The 15,120-nt window shown below is 42.6% G+C and overlaps 1 protein-coding gene across 6 annotated transcripts in view; it reads right to left on the reverse strand.

Moving 5' to 3' along the window:
* The window catches only part of lama2 (laminin, alpha 2), a 246,629-nt gene that overhangs the window by 66,446 nt on the left and 165,063 nt on the right, over positions 1-15,120 (reverse strand). For 4 of the 6 annotated variants that reach the window (XM_070544163.1, XM_070544160.1, XM_070544156.1 and 1 more), the window contains 8 exons: positions 10,305-10,481; positions 9,106-9,291; positions 8,837-8,955; positions 8,073-8,190; positions 7,104-7,256; positions 2,164-2,288; positions 1,980-2,066; positions 914-1,107 (listed from right to left, as the gene is read on the reverse strand). In XM_070544163.1, coding sequence (XP_070400264.1) covers positions 914-1,107; positions 1,980-2,066; positions 2,164-2,288; positions 7,104-7,256; positions 8,073-8,190; positions 8,837-8,955; positions 9,106-9,291; positions 10,305-10,481 — 1,159 coding nt within the window. The remainder of the gene's footprint in view (positions 1-913; positions 1,108-1,979; positions 2,067-2,163; positions 2,289-7,103; positions 7,257-8,072; positions 8,191-8,836; positions 8,956-9,105; positions 9,292-10,304; positions 10,482-15,120) is intronic. The other 2 variants (XM_070544166.1, XM_070544158.1) reach the window with 1 other exon arrangement.

A 15,120-nucleotide genomic window follows, 5' to 3' on the forward strand; every position in this document is an offset into this window, starting at 1 on the left:
ACTTACCTCCGGACATGCTAATGGCGCCAAATTGGCCTGGCCATTATGCTCATAATTTTAAAAATGTTTAAATTAGCTCCAAATGAAATTGAAATTACTTTCTGAATGACTTGAATCTGACTTCTGCCACAATGTCCCGTCTCCCATGGCAACAAGAGAAAAGGCCTTGGATTTGCATTTCAGCACTGGGTGACATTGCGAGACAGGCGAGCCGCTGGACAGAATAAGAGGAAAAGACCGGTAGGTGGATGTGTGGCACCCCGCAAGGAAAGCATTTTACGTTCAGAAAAAAAAGGTTCTTTAGTTGGAGGCTGAAGTGTGGTTTAATAAGGGGAGCAGGACTGATGTTCAGGGGTGACGCTCTGAAATTACTGGACTCAAAAAATCAAATTCAAAAGTAAACGCAGTAAAATAGCTATACATGTTACAGATTAGGATTATCATGTTTCAGATCTATTCTGGTTGGATGCAGCATTTTTTAAAGGTCTAAATATTGCAAAATCTGGAAAATGAACCAACTTTTTATGGTGAGTTGCACACGGCAAACTGTGCTCTTTATTTCTGCTGCTGCTGGCACTTATGCGACTTTTCTTTTACAGGAAAGCCTCGATTGAAACCGTGTAACCCCTTTTTACGGTTTGATTTCGGTTTGTAATTTGCAGTGATGTGATTTAGTGTATTTTTCCCCACAGCTGTGCACAGCTAAGCAGCAACAGTGGTGATGTTAACCCAGAGGGTTGCATCTTCCTCGAGGGACCCCTGCAAAGCAAACTTAGGAAAAGTGTGCAAACACTACATTTAGTCTGCATTTACAGTAAAACATCACTTTGTTATCTGCTTGGTACCTTTCAAGAGAAGTAAGGAAACACAATATGCATTAAAAGGTAAAAAAATAAAGGTGTGTTAGTCTTACAGATGATCCCCGATGGTCCACACACATGCCTATCCATGCACTGGTCACACGCAACCCCCGAGGCCCCGACCCTGCAATGGCACTGGCCCGTGACAGGGTCACATGGTCCGGGCAACGCCCCCCATGAGGCACACTTACACTCCTCACAGCGACCACCTGGCATCCTTGGGTTACCGTGGTAACCAGTGGAGCACCTGGAGGAAGTAAGATCAAAGAAAGTAGTTATCACCTTTCTCTAAAGAGAATATAGAATTAGAAAAATATATTTTGGTAACACTTTAGGGAACACAAATTATCCATTAATTAGCTGCCAATTAATATGCATATTAGTGGACTACTAAGTCGGAACTAGTCATTATTAAGCACTTATTAACAGCTTATTACTAATGCCATCATTCTAACATTAACAGGCCATAAATTAAGAGTTTTATCTAAAGAAGCCATTCATAATGGTTTGCTAACTGATAGTTAACAGTTTGTTGCTGATTAACGCACATACTAATTAGCTCAAATCAATATGTGGCTTTTAACGAAGTAATTCAAGGGGAAAATGTTCTTGCCTTTAAGTGGTTAATTAATATTAAACTACTAGTAATTAGGTATGAACAAAATCTGACTTTAGAATAGGGAACATATTCTTGCTTACAAGTGGTTAATTGATTGTTGTTTAGGTGCTATTAACACGTGGAGTTTGGTGTTTATTTACATAATACCAGAACATAATATTTTTGGTTATTAATGCAGAATAACTCATTCCCCTTGAATTTGTTAAAAGCCACTTATTAATTTCAGCTAATTAATATGTTTGTTAATCAGCAACAAGCCGTTTATTTTCAGTTAACAAACCAATCATGAATGGCTTATTATGATAAAACTCAATTTATGGCCTGTTAATGTTAGAATTACAGCATTGGTAATAAGCACCTAATAATAGCTTAATAGTGACCAATTCAGACTTAGTAGTCCACTAATACGCATAATAATTGTCAGCTAATTAATGGTTACTTTGTGTTCCCAAAACTTTAACGCGGAACTAATTTTATGAACTTTTTAAAATGCGTCTAACCTTTCACAGTATTTCCCTTCATATCCCTCGGGACAAGCGGTGCAACGGTAGTCGTCGAATCCCTCAGCTACGCAGGTAGGACTAAAACTAAACAGAAACAAGGATTTGTACAACGCCACCATGTGATACTTCGTGTGATGTTAGAAATACGAATAAATAAAAGCAACAAAAGGAATCCGATTACTTATTCTCAGGGTTGGTGAGGGGGCAGGCGCAGGGCTTGCAGTCATCAGAAAAACCTTGGACCACACCGTAGAATCCGGGAGCGCAACGTTCACAATGATCCCCCTCTGTGTTGTCTTGACAGTTCTAACGTCAAACACACCAAACATGACCTTTATTAAGACGACACTTGTTTCTGTAACTTATAAAACATTTCACTCAGACTCCAACCAGCTGAACATCCAGGCGCGTGTTTGGCTGCAAATGGAAGATGTCGCTGTGAGTTTAAGAATTGCAGCTGGGGTACGCAGACCGACACAAAGATGCTTATTCAGAAGGCGTTATATCAAAAGAAGCCAACTAAACATCAGAGTACATCAGCAGAAGTGTAAGCAGTCATCTTAATGCCAGCTGTGGCTGAGGCTCAGCGTCTGTAACTGTAATATCAGACATTTAGAAGTTAAAAAGTCCCACTAGTTGTCACACACACTGATGTGTGTGCAAAATTTGTTCTCTGCATTTGACCCATCCCCTGGGAAGAGGTGAGCTGCAGCTGTGGCTGCGCTCAGGAACCATTGGGTGGTTTAACCCCTTAAAGCTGAGTGTGAAGCAGGGAGGCATTGTTCTTTGGTATGACCCGACCAGGATTTTAACCCTGATCTCCCAGACTCAGTGCAGACACTCATTCCACTATGCCAGTGAGCTGAACATCAGTCCGTCCATTATCACCCATTTACCTGGGGTTGGGTCGCGGGGACAGCAGCCTAAAGCAGGGAGGTCTAGACTTCCTTCTCTTCAGACACGGGCCAGCTCCTTCAGGAGAATTCTAAGGCGTTCCCTGGCCAGGCAAGATACATAGTCCCTCCAGCGTGTCCTGGGTCATCCTTTAGATCTTCTTCCAGTTGGACGTGCCTGGAAAACCTCACCAGGGAGGCGTCCTGGGCGCATCCTAACTGCCCGTTGCTCGAGTCACATCTACTGACTTCTCTCGGTGTGGAGGAGCAGCGGGTCTACTCCGAGCTCCTCCTGGATGAACGAGCTTCTCACCCTATCTTTAAGGGAGAGCCCAGCGAAGAAAACTAATTTCGGCCGCTTGTATCCACGATCTCATTCTTTCGGTCACCACCTAAAGCTCATGACCATAGGTGTGGGTCGCGGATCGACCGGTAAATCGAGAGCTTCGCCTTCTGACTCAGCTCTCTCTTCACCACAACGGACCGGTACAATGCCCATCACTGCAGATGCAGCACCAATCCGCCTATCGATCTCACGCTCCAGTTTTCCCTCACTCATAAACAAGACCCTGAGATACTTAAACTCCTCCACTTGGGGCAGGACCTCATCCCTGAGCCGGAGAAGGCATTCAACCCTTTTCCGAATCAAGACCATGGTCTCTGGTTTAGAGGAGCTGATTCTCATCCCAGCTGGTTCAAACCGCTCCGGTGAGAGCCGGAGTTCTGAGCCAGCAGGACCACATCATCTGCAAAAAGCAGAGACCTGATCCCCAGGCCACCAAAACAGATGCTCTCAACACCTTGGCTGCACCTAGAAATCCTGTCCATAAAGGTTATGAACAGAATCAGTGACAAAGGGCAGCCTTGGCGGAGTTCAACTCTCACTGGGAACAAGCCCGACTTACTGCCGACAATGCGGACCAAGCTCTGACACCGGTCATACAGGGACCTAACAGCCCATATCAGTGGTCCTGGTATCCTATTCTCCAGGAGGATGCCTTCTTCAAATCCACAAAACACATGTAGGTTAGTTAGGCGAACTCCCACACACCTCTCAGGACCCCCTAAGGGTATGAAGCTGTTCAGGCACAAAAACCACATTTCTCCTCCTGAATCCGAGGTTTGACTATCCAACGGAAGCTTCTCTCCAGAGCCCCTGAACAGACTTCACCAGGGAGGCTCAGGAGTGTGGTCCCATGTGGCTGGAACACGCCCTGCGGTCCCTCTTTTTAAATGGGTCTTTCATTCTGTAGACGTTTATTCCAGGCCGGAACCCGCTGGAAACAAGATTTATTCCCTCACAAACAATAATGAGCCTCACCTCCACTCCTGAAAACCACACACCAAGGGCTAGCTACAAGTTCTCTCCCAGACACAATTTACTATGATAAAGAGTTTAATAACAATGTTTTCTACAAACGGTCATCTTTGTTGGGAAGATGCAAAATAGCAAACTGAGAAAAATATGTTTGAAGAAAAATTATACATACACACATAGAGGTGTTTTAACCCTTTCTTAAAACTTTCTACACATATTTAAGAAAATCTCTTTAAATATGCTAAAATAAAACACTCCATAAACCACCCTCAAGCAATAAACACACACAGAAACACAGGGTTTATAAAATCTACTGTACACAAATCCACCAATCTCTTCTTTCACCTCCCCGAGGTCCCATCTTATGTGTTCGACTTGTTTGTTGAAAATGGGAACTCGAGTCGGTAAAACAGGAAGTTGCCTCTTAACGAGGCGAGTCATTTCCATTAACTTCCTGAGTTTCTCGTTACTGCTAATTACCACAGAAACAAACTCGTTTAGTGTTTTCAATTTAGCCCGCTTGGTTAGAAAATGCTAATGACGTTGTTATGGGAAGCGAGGTAGGAATGAGGGAAAAAAAGAGCATGGCTGGGAGGCAAAGTGGGAAAGAAACGAAATGAGGGGGAGGGAAGCGACAAAGAGAGAAACAAACTGGTGCAAGAGAAATTAAGACGAAATGAGAGAGCGGTGAAGGAAGGCTGAGCTAAAGACTAAAATAATAACAGTGATAGATGAAAGGAGACAAAGATGAAAGGAGACAAAGGATGCCTGAATAAACAGAGAATTAGACGAGAAAAGAGATTAAATAACTAGTGGAAGAATTAGAACTGTTCAGACAAAAAAAATAATCAAAAAGTTAATCTGGTTAAAATGTCAGAACGGTCTAGAATCACGACCGGCTCGTGTTTTTAAATCTATTCACCATCCGCTCCAAGACGGGTTCACTTATTACACCAAGTCTCCTATTTAAAGTCAAATATTTCCCTACAAGGTTCATTTTAACTGTAGGTTTGAGTCTAATATTTGGCACAGGACTTCTGTTACTTTTAATCTAATGAGTTACTTTTTAAATAAAGTTACTCGACAGTTACTCTAGCATGTTTTTGTTCATTACTACCCGCCATGCCAGCCGGACATGATACCAAAAACAGTCCATTGACCATTTAATAAAAGTAATTGAGTTACTTTCAGAATAAGGTAACAGTAACTAGTTACTTTTTCAGTAACTAGCACAACACTAATCGTCACTACCTTTTACTGTAAATGAACAAAAGATGAATTTAGCTTTTTTTTCTCTATGTAGCCTTAACGTGTTAAATGAGCTTTGAATCAATGAATGTTGTAACTTGTGGTTTAAATAAAGTTTATAGGTGCATAATGTAGAAATGAAGTAAAAGTCACATCCTGTGGTAAAATGTGGTTACTGAAACCACTTTAAACAACTCTGGAGCTTTTTGCCGCCCATCATCAATCTATAATTGTTGGCGCTACAGTACTAGCTGGCAGGAGACACGGCACCCCTACACTCACTGATGGTAAACAGTAGTTATGTCACGCCTCCTTTTATTTTGAAAGGAGAAAAATTGACGATCCAGCAGCTGGATATAAAATATGTTTCAGAGTAAACTTCCTTCCAAAATGACTGAAACATTAGACTTTTGGGAATTTCTCACAGTAAAATTCTCATATTCTTACATGCTGCACCTTTAAATAAAAATTGCAACATTTGGTTTTTCAGCCCTTTTTACTTAAAACCCTGCAAAGTAAAAACTACTAAAAGTTCTTAATATGTCTAATTGTGTTTTATTCAATATGGAAGCCCATTCCCGCCAATCTGATTAAAACATCTCACATCTCACTATGACTTCAATCTCAGATTATGAAATAGTATCTGACAAATTTCTTAGTGGTAATTATGAGATACAAAACTTTTACCAACTCCGGGTGAGAGGTCCTACCACAAGTGGAGGAGTTTAAGTATCTCCAGTCTCGTTCGGGAACACCTTGGGGTCCTGCCGGAGGAGCTGGTGGAGAAGGCCGGGGAGAGGACAGTCTGGAGCTCCCTATTTGGGACGCTGCCCCCGCGACCCGAACCCGGATAAGCGGAGGAAGACGACGACGATGACGACAAAACTTTTATTTACCAGAGTGGCGGGAATCGGCTTCCATACCGTTGTTTGAGTGCCATTAAAATAGTGAATACAAAGTTTCATTTGTAGGTAATATTCAAGGGCTAACACCCATTTAAAGAGTAAATCACCCCCAAATCAACTCATTTTTTCTGATAAACTATATAAATGCGTCTAATCGTGCTGCAGACACGTGTGGTCAATAGTTTTGCACGTTAGTGCATTTTTGTTAAAATTTTAATGTTCTGCCTAAAACTGTCAGTGTTGTGCCGTTGTCAGGTAAAAACTCTGCACTGCATTTGAATTTAAATCTGCCATCGCTATTGGCTAAGAGGTGCCCTAGAACTTTAGCTGGTACCATATGATGTCACAATGTCGTTTTGAGCCTGTGTGTGTGTATTTGTTAGTGGCTCCACCCTCTCTGCCTGCTAGACAACAGCATTTGTTGCATTTTTCAAACAGGAAGTGTGAGTGGATTAATACTCAGGAAGGGGGTGACTTGCTTTTTAACAAGCACTACAAAGCTGGTTTTGCTAAGACATAAATTCAAAATGAAACATTTGGTTCAGTTAAAGTATTAAAGTAATTTAGGCTACATCTGCAGGAAAGAAAGTGACACTAAATCTGAATTAGCCAGGTGGCTGTTAATTAGCATCAGGGCTAATTGCCGTACCTGACATCATTCTGACACACACACTTTCTCATCACACTCTTTTCTTCAGAAACCACTCAGCATATGGCCACGTCTCCAGCGGCAGAGCACACGCTCTCACTCATTTACCAGGCATATGGATGTCTCAGGGTCACACGTGGACGAGTGCCCACCGCACTGACACTGAACACAGCTGCCCATGCCAGCAGCGGTGGGCGCTCTGGAGGCTGGAGTTGGACCCAGCGACCCGGAGCGGAGACGGTAGAAACCTGCTGCACATTCCTGCACAGAGACCAGAGAGAAGAGACGTCAAAATAAGGAAATAAACCATCAGCTCTGATTGAGCATGTGTTCCTCGAATAACCTCACGCTGTGACCTTTACTGAAACGCATCCCTAAACACACACACACACACACGGTGTACCAACATAATTATCACTAATGGTCACTTCTCCAAGCAGCAGTTGACTGCTCTTCATTTCTCTTTCTCTCTCTCTCTCTCTCTCACACACACACACGATTAAGAGTTTTCCACTTCAGTAACTTTTGAACACACACACCTTCACATAAAGATCAGTTCATACACTCAAACGTGCAAGGTAATGCTCTCTTCCTCGCTCCTGTTCAGTAATAATTAATGGAGTCCATTTAAAGAGCCATCTGTTCCCTCTGCTAGCACTAAACGCCCGTTTAAAAATACTTTATTAGCAATGACGGCAGCTACAAATAGAACCGCCATCTGTCAGCCGAGCCCTGGACAACCTGAGCATTTTTACGTTTAGCTACAGTTTGTTTACTTGGCTTTTAAATTATAGACATGCTTTGTTTCTTTTAGCGATTAATACAAGAAAAACATCTTTAAGGCACCGGCATGTAGCAGAAATACTTACATGTGTCATTTATCCCAATTCCATGAATCTACATGGCAGTGATGATTTTTAATTCATCCAGAGCTGTTTTTATTTAACTGAAGGAGTTTAACTCTGACATTTTGTTTTCTAAACTTGCACAAAGGCAGCGTTCCCGGAAACGTTTCATCTGCCAGCTGCTGACATGGCTGGAGCACTGGCACACACTAGATTTTAATATTTGGAGTACCTCACATGAGAGTCCGGAGTATCCGGCTGGACAGTCACACTTTTCTATCTGATGGGCTCTCTGGTTTTCTTCTGTTGGCGTTCCTGCTTCTGCCACAGTTAGGCTGATCTCTGAAATCCTAAAGGGCACAAGTCAAAATTAAATCATACAGCAGCTGTAACAACTTCCTTTGGTCCCGCTTTGAGGGCGTGTCAAACCCAGAAAGAACACAATTTAATGAATTTAGGGCGAGTCTGAATCCTGGGGCTGCATCCTTTGAGTGTTTTAAGGCTGACTGGGTTGCAGCAAAGTGACAAGGCTGTCCGAATTCGAAACTCAAAATGCGTCCTCGTGTCCCCCGAAGTTCCAGGTTGAGTCTGATGGATCCTCATCGATACAGACTTTCCCGGGATTTATTGGGAATAAAACGGGAGATTTTTGCTCTCGTAATGGCGGACAAAGCGGGAAACGATTACGTATTTAAACGTGGGAATACTATTATCTAGTATTAAAAATCAAGCAGTTTTGTTTTTAAGGCTTTTCGTTCACATATAGGTTAATAAAAATACAGGTCCCACATTTTTTATGTATTACCGCTAAATTTAGGTTTAACTTATATTAAGCACCGTCACAGTTGCTAGGCAACAAGACATGATGAGACAGGGGCACGAATAAATGTGAAGGCTAGACAGTCGAGGAAGGATCCAACCTTTAAAGACTGGGTAGGACGAGTCCTCGTAAGGATGCTGCTCGTGTGTGTGTGTGTGTGTGTGTGTGTGTATTACCGGCTATGTCTCATCAAGTTGCCATGAGAAGCTTTAATTAGGATGTAGTCCACATAGAACAAAATGTCCATGAAGTCCTCTCGAGTCAACGACAGACCATCTGCATATTTCCACTCGTGCTACACACACACACACACACACACACACACACACACACACACACACACACACACACACACACACACACACACACACACACACACACACACACGGTTTCAAGTACTCTTAAAGCTTAAACCTAAGGTTATTTGTATTTATTGGTCTTGTACCTCTGTCATGTCGATCTCATGGCGGGTGAGCTGTCCGATCTGAAGCCCTGGGATGTGTCGCGTGATAACGACGTTACGGTTTGGACCACCCTTAATGATGACCTGGGGCTCGTAGGAAGACGGACCCGTTTCATCCCTGGCTTCGTAGTACGCCGCATACTTCAGCTGCCCACCGTAAGCTGTGATCTGTTGAGCAGTAATGTTGGAATTCCCAAGATCACCAAAGTTCTGGTTATGCGCCCATCACCAAAGACACCAAACCCAACTACATTTAGTGGAGGGTGAAAAACAAATGTGTACTGTTTATGCTCTACTGCTGCTTACTCTCTTATTGGAGTTTTACACCCACAGGCTGCAACTTTGGCTTAGGTTTGACCCTACCCCGTGTGTTCCGCTCTCATTCCATCCATCCATTTTCATCTGCTTATCCGGAGTCGGGTTGCGGGGGCAGTAGCCTAAAGCGAGAGGCCCAGACTTCCCTCTCCCCAGCCACTTGGGCCAGCTCCTCCGGGGGAATCCCAAGGCATTCCCTGGCCAGCTGAGAGACGTAGTCCCTCCAACGTGTCCTGAGTCTTCCTTTAGGTCTCCTCCCAGTTGGACGTGCCCGGAAAACCTCACCAGGGAGGCGTCCAGGAGGCATCCTGACCAGATGCCCGAGCCACCTCAACTGGCTCCTCTCGATGTGGAGGAGCAGCGGGTCTACTCCGAGCCCCTCCAGAATGACCAAGCTTCTCACCCTATCTCTAAGGAAGAGCCCAGCCACTCTGCAGAGAAAACTCATTACAGCCACTTGTATCCGCAATCTCGTTCTTTCGGTCACTACCCAAAGCTCATGACCATAGGTGAGGGTAGGAACATAGATCTACCGGTAAATCGAGAGCTTCGTCTTCTGGTCAGCTCTCTTCACCACGACGGACCGGTACATCAATCCACTCCTTCATTCCCTCACTCGTAAACAAGACCCTGAGATACTTAAACTCCTCCACTTAAGGCAGGGCCTCATCCCTGACCTGGAGAAGGCATTCTACCCTTTTCCGAATCAAGACCGTGGTCTCGGATTTAGAGGAGCTGATTCTCATCCCAGCTGCTTCCATTTTGTTTTAAGTAACCGGTGATTGTTTTTCTTGGTGCACATTGCCACTAAAGACATTAGTTGCAAACAAACAATAAAAAAAAGACAACAGCTTTTGGATTCTCACCATAGAGCCTGTGAACTGCTCTGGCAGTTTCCAGTAGTAGGGTTCAGACAGACCTGGAGTGACCCGATCTGCATGAGCCAGAATCTCCGGGTGCTGGAAGCTGACGCCGGTCCTCCTCTCCACGGTGTTGGATTTATCCACCAGGGGGAGCACCGTCTGCTCTGGCCTCAGTGTTAACTGTCAGAGGTAAACGTGATGTTTCACATCAAACCAGCGCTGAAAATGTTTCATGAGTATTTTTGTTCCATCTCAAACTGAGTTTCTTAGCTTCACTCATTAGATCAACGGCTCTGTCCCAAACTCAGCCATAAAGCCCCTTTAGGGTGTCTCCTGCAGGTGGTGGGACTACAGGAAGGTGGTCCCATACACCATCAGAATGCACTCAAGAGTTTGGGATAGGTGCCTTGACCCGACCGCTTAGCCTGGTTCTAAATGTATGTAGCCAGACTAAAAGCATCAGCGTGTGTGAGGTCGTAGCTTATGAAGATTACTAAATAAAGTCTTCAAAAGAACCAAGAGAACCGAGTACATCACTCCTGTTCTTAAACCTCTACAATGGTGACCAGCAAACTACAGAATCCATTTCTCAGTGCCTCTACTAGTTTATAAATCACTGAAGGGCATGGGGCCAGAATACACACCAGCAGGGTTCTGAGATCCTTAGGAAACATTCAGCTGGTAGAACCCGGGTCAGAACCAAACAGGGTGAAGCTGCTTTTAGCTACGATGCTGCACACACCAGCCCCAACTCTAGTAACTTTTAACTCAAACTTTATGTATTCATCAGCCTTTGAATGACTGTTTCTTATGTTGCACCTTCTGCACTGTAACTGCTCACCCTTTAACTTAGAGTTTTATTTGATTCTTAAATCTAAATATATGTTTTATTATATTTTAATTATGCTGCCACATCGATTTTGCTGTTCTTGCGCCTGGAAAGAACACTATATTGCTTCTGTCTGAAATGAACTAAACAAATATAGATGCCTTACCTAACATTAACCACACTGTGAAAACAAAAAGTTGATCGAACTCAACAAATGGCTTCAATTGGTAACAAGCAATTTAATTAAGTTCATCCAACTTAAATTATTAGTGCAATTTTAATAATTTCGGTTGGATAAACTTAATTCAATTGCTTGTTACCAATTGAAGCCATTCAATTAGGTTGATTAAACTTGTCTTTTTCAGTGCAAAAGGCTTTGTGTTCAACACAATAATCCGTTGGATTTAATTTTACACAAAAGAATACCTAATGATATTGAAACCTGCGCTACTGAGCATTCACCGACAACCACTCATAAATAACAAGTAAAGAAAACTCTGCAGTCATGTTTACTCTGACCATAACTAGAATGGAGTTACTGGAGTTAGATCACACAGAGATCAACCATCTTCTTTCTCAGCTGGACTTTTATTTTTTTATGTTGCTGCATATGGAGGTATGCACCGGAACATCAAATAAGGTTATAGATTCAAGCATTTGCTACCAGTTCTAATATGATTGCATTAAAACCTATTGTTCTGGACATGTTTTGTGGTTATGCCCAGATTATTGTGATAAACTCCGATGACCCGAGCCTCAAACTCACAGCATCAGCTGACTCTCTCCTCGGTGAGTTATTACTGGCATTCAGGAGAAAACCCCAGCCTTTCTTTCTAATTCTCTCCATTCCTATTTCATATGTTGATATTCCAATATTTCTTGAATAATATGGCAGTTTACTATTGACTGTGGGTTGTGGCTGAGCGGAGCATTTTAAAAATAGATCTGCTCACGCCTGAGTCCCGGACTCGGTTTGTGTTGGTTCGTGGATATTGTGTGGATAATATCTGAAGCAATATGAAAAATGGAGTTTTGGTTGAGCAGACAGAATCTTAAACCTAGAAGTCACTAAATCAGGCCGAGGCCATGCTGCAAAAGTCAGTCAGTAAAAATAAAAGTTTGTTTTTAGACAGCTGATCTTATTTTAGCTAATTCATCTATCAGTTAGATTCATCATTTCATCGTTTGCCAACCCCTTTGGAAGATTGCTTTACTCAAACCAAGAACATGTGATCATATTTAAAGGCATGGAACGCTCGTCTCACCAATACATTTGCAGTGTTCTCTCGTATGAATGAATGTCTACTCAGGGTGGGGGTGGGGTGTGGCGGTTAGGGGCAAAAAACCAGGAACTGGAGGTGAGCCACATCACAGCTGAGCTTCAGACGGCAGGATTTAGTCATATTTCCTGATTTGTGGACATCTCTCCTCTGATTGGCTAACAGCAAAACGACTCCACCACCGACTGTTAGTTCTGCAACGTTGACCTTTGATCTCCACCAATGACACAAGCCTGGAGGAGTTCTGCTGTGTGGTGGAGTAGCTATTGCTAACAGTTAGCTTCTATTAATTGGCCCACCCTGGAGCCCCTTTAGAACCACCCCTGCTCAGTCCGGTCATACAGGCAGGCACAATGGGTTTATTTCTGACCAAAACACAAACTGCTGTAACGCTGCCTTGGTCCTCACTGCAACAAGTCAAGTTAGGATTTGCACCAAATTACAATCGTTCTTTTAAAAATGTGTCCAACACAAACTTTTAGTCAGAAACTAGAGATTGATTTTAGATTATGTTTTCAGCAAGCAGCGTTTGAGTCTTTGCAAAACAAGCCCTTTGCATGGTGAGTAGAACAGCATTTACATAGGAAATTTACTTTGAACAGACAAATAAGACACATTGTGTTTAGAAAGGGGCACTTTAACAACATATTTTGTTGATTTTTAACAGGGTTTAGTTATTTTAGGACACGTCTGTCAGCACTAGCTTCCATGCTATCCTGATATGCTTGCATAATGGGTGGAGTCAAGATTGTGTGTGTGTGTGTGTGTGTGTGTGTGTGTATGTGTTTTCTCACCCCACTCGCTGTAATCTCACGACTCAGTGGTTCAGAAAAAATCTCCCTCTTTCCAATAATCTTTCAGTTTTTATGTATTTCTCCGACCAGTTCTCCCTCCCTGAACCCAGCTCCGACACCATAAATAAAGTGACAGGCTGTTGATCGAATGATGCTTTTCCATCCTAAAGAATAAAAACTCTAACGGTTACCATGGACACATCAGCTAGAGGTGCTTATTGAAAACACCTGAGCTCGAATGTAAACCTGTTCATCTGTCCGACTGCATGACATCACTCACTTGTAGTGATACAGATTCTGGTGCACGTTTGTCTTTGATAACAAAAATATTAAACAGTGGCTCGAACAAGTGAGTTAACCAAAACAGTCAAATACTGACTTCACACGAACAAACATTAAAAGCATGTAAGAAATTAAAGATGGTCTTCATGATCTTGAGGGTGTTGTTGTGGGTAAAACAGTTTTTTTAATCAAATAAATGAACCCTCTTCCTGCTGTCCAGATGCAGGCAGAGCCCAGTGTTGCACTTCTTGCACATCCAGGAAGTGTTTGCTTGTTGCACAGAGTGAATCTTTTCCCACCCAGGCTTTTGAGCAGAGCAAAAGTAAGACGTGGACGTGATGGGCAAAACTATTTTCCACATCTGGATTGTCCTCAATAATTCTAGAGAGTCATTGTCTCTTTCTAGAAGATTTTCTGACTGGTATTCGTTCCATTGTTTACAAAATATAACACAAATCTAATATAAGACTAAAAACCTACTGGATACACAGCAAAAAAAAGTTAATTACGTGAACAAGTATGGTTAAAACGCTTGAATAAAGTCAGAATTCTGAGATAAATTCAGAAATATGAGATTAAAGTCTGAACTCTGAGGTTAAAGTCTGAACTCTGAGATTAAAATCAGAATGCTGAGATTAAAGGCAGAAATCTGAGATTAAAGTCTGAACTCTGAGGTTAAAGTCTGAACTCTGTGGTTAAAGCCAGAATTCTGAGATTAAAATTAGAATTTTGAGAATAAAGTCAGAATACTGAGATTAAGGGGACTTTACGGAGTTTTGAACTTTTATGCTCGTGATTGCCCCCTCAGGCCAAAAGTGTAATGGCAGCTTCAATTGTAGGCTCGTGCACGAGGCGCGTATGCTGTATGTGCACACTCCTTGACGAAAATAACAGCTGAGACAGTCCCGTGTGTGTGTGTGTGTGTGGCCCGGAGGACAGAGGGCAGGAGAACACGCAGCTAATTAATTAAATAATTTGGTTCTGTACCTTTCTCTTCAGCACAGCCGACAAAGGTTTATGATGGGTCAGTTCTCCTGCATGCTTGGATCATTCCCTTCCCTTGCTTGAAAAATTGTTCCAAAATGAAAGTTGAACCCACATCTTTGTTGTCTGTGAATTCAACACCGTTCGGCGAGTCTCAAATAAGCATTTGGGCATCTTACTGTAATAAAATATAACATTAATGTAAAAAATAAACTCTAAATAAACCAAGTTCACATCCAGAATTGAATCCAAGTCTTCTGCGTGAGAGTCAGAACATCTTACTAGGTGAGCCACACACCAGTAACATTCAAAGTATCTGTAACATTTATATCCTTGATGACACCTGAAACAATGTCAAACCAAAGAATGGTTCGGAGCGAAAATGGCAATTTTGTTGCTAATTTGCAGGAAATATCTAGAAGAAAGTTCTACAGAAAGTAGCTAAGGTCCTCAGAAATGTAGCTAGGTTTGTCACTAGGCGTTAGGAACAGCGACAAAGTGGCACTGCCTCTCTCTCTACTGCTAAAGCTACTGATAGCAAATGCTACGGGCTATGCCTGAGCGTGAACGCGCATGAAGCAGCCTGCTCGACCCGAGCAGCTCTCTTTTTCTGTGATTTTACAGAAAAACAGGCAATCACAGTAAAAATG

This window comes from Nothobranchius furzeri, chromosome 2, assembly GCF_043380555.1.
Source record: "Nothobranchius furzeri strain GRZ-AD chromosome 2, NfurGRZ-RIMD1, whole genome shotgun sequence".
Lineage (NCBI taxonomy): Eukaryota > Metazoa > Chordata > Actinopteri > Cyprinodontiformes > Nothobranchiidae > Nothobranchius > Nothobranchius furzeri.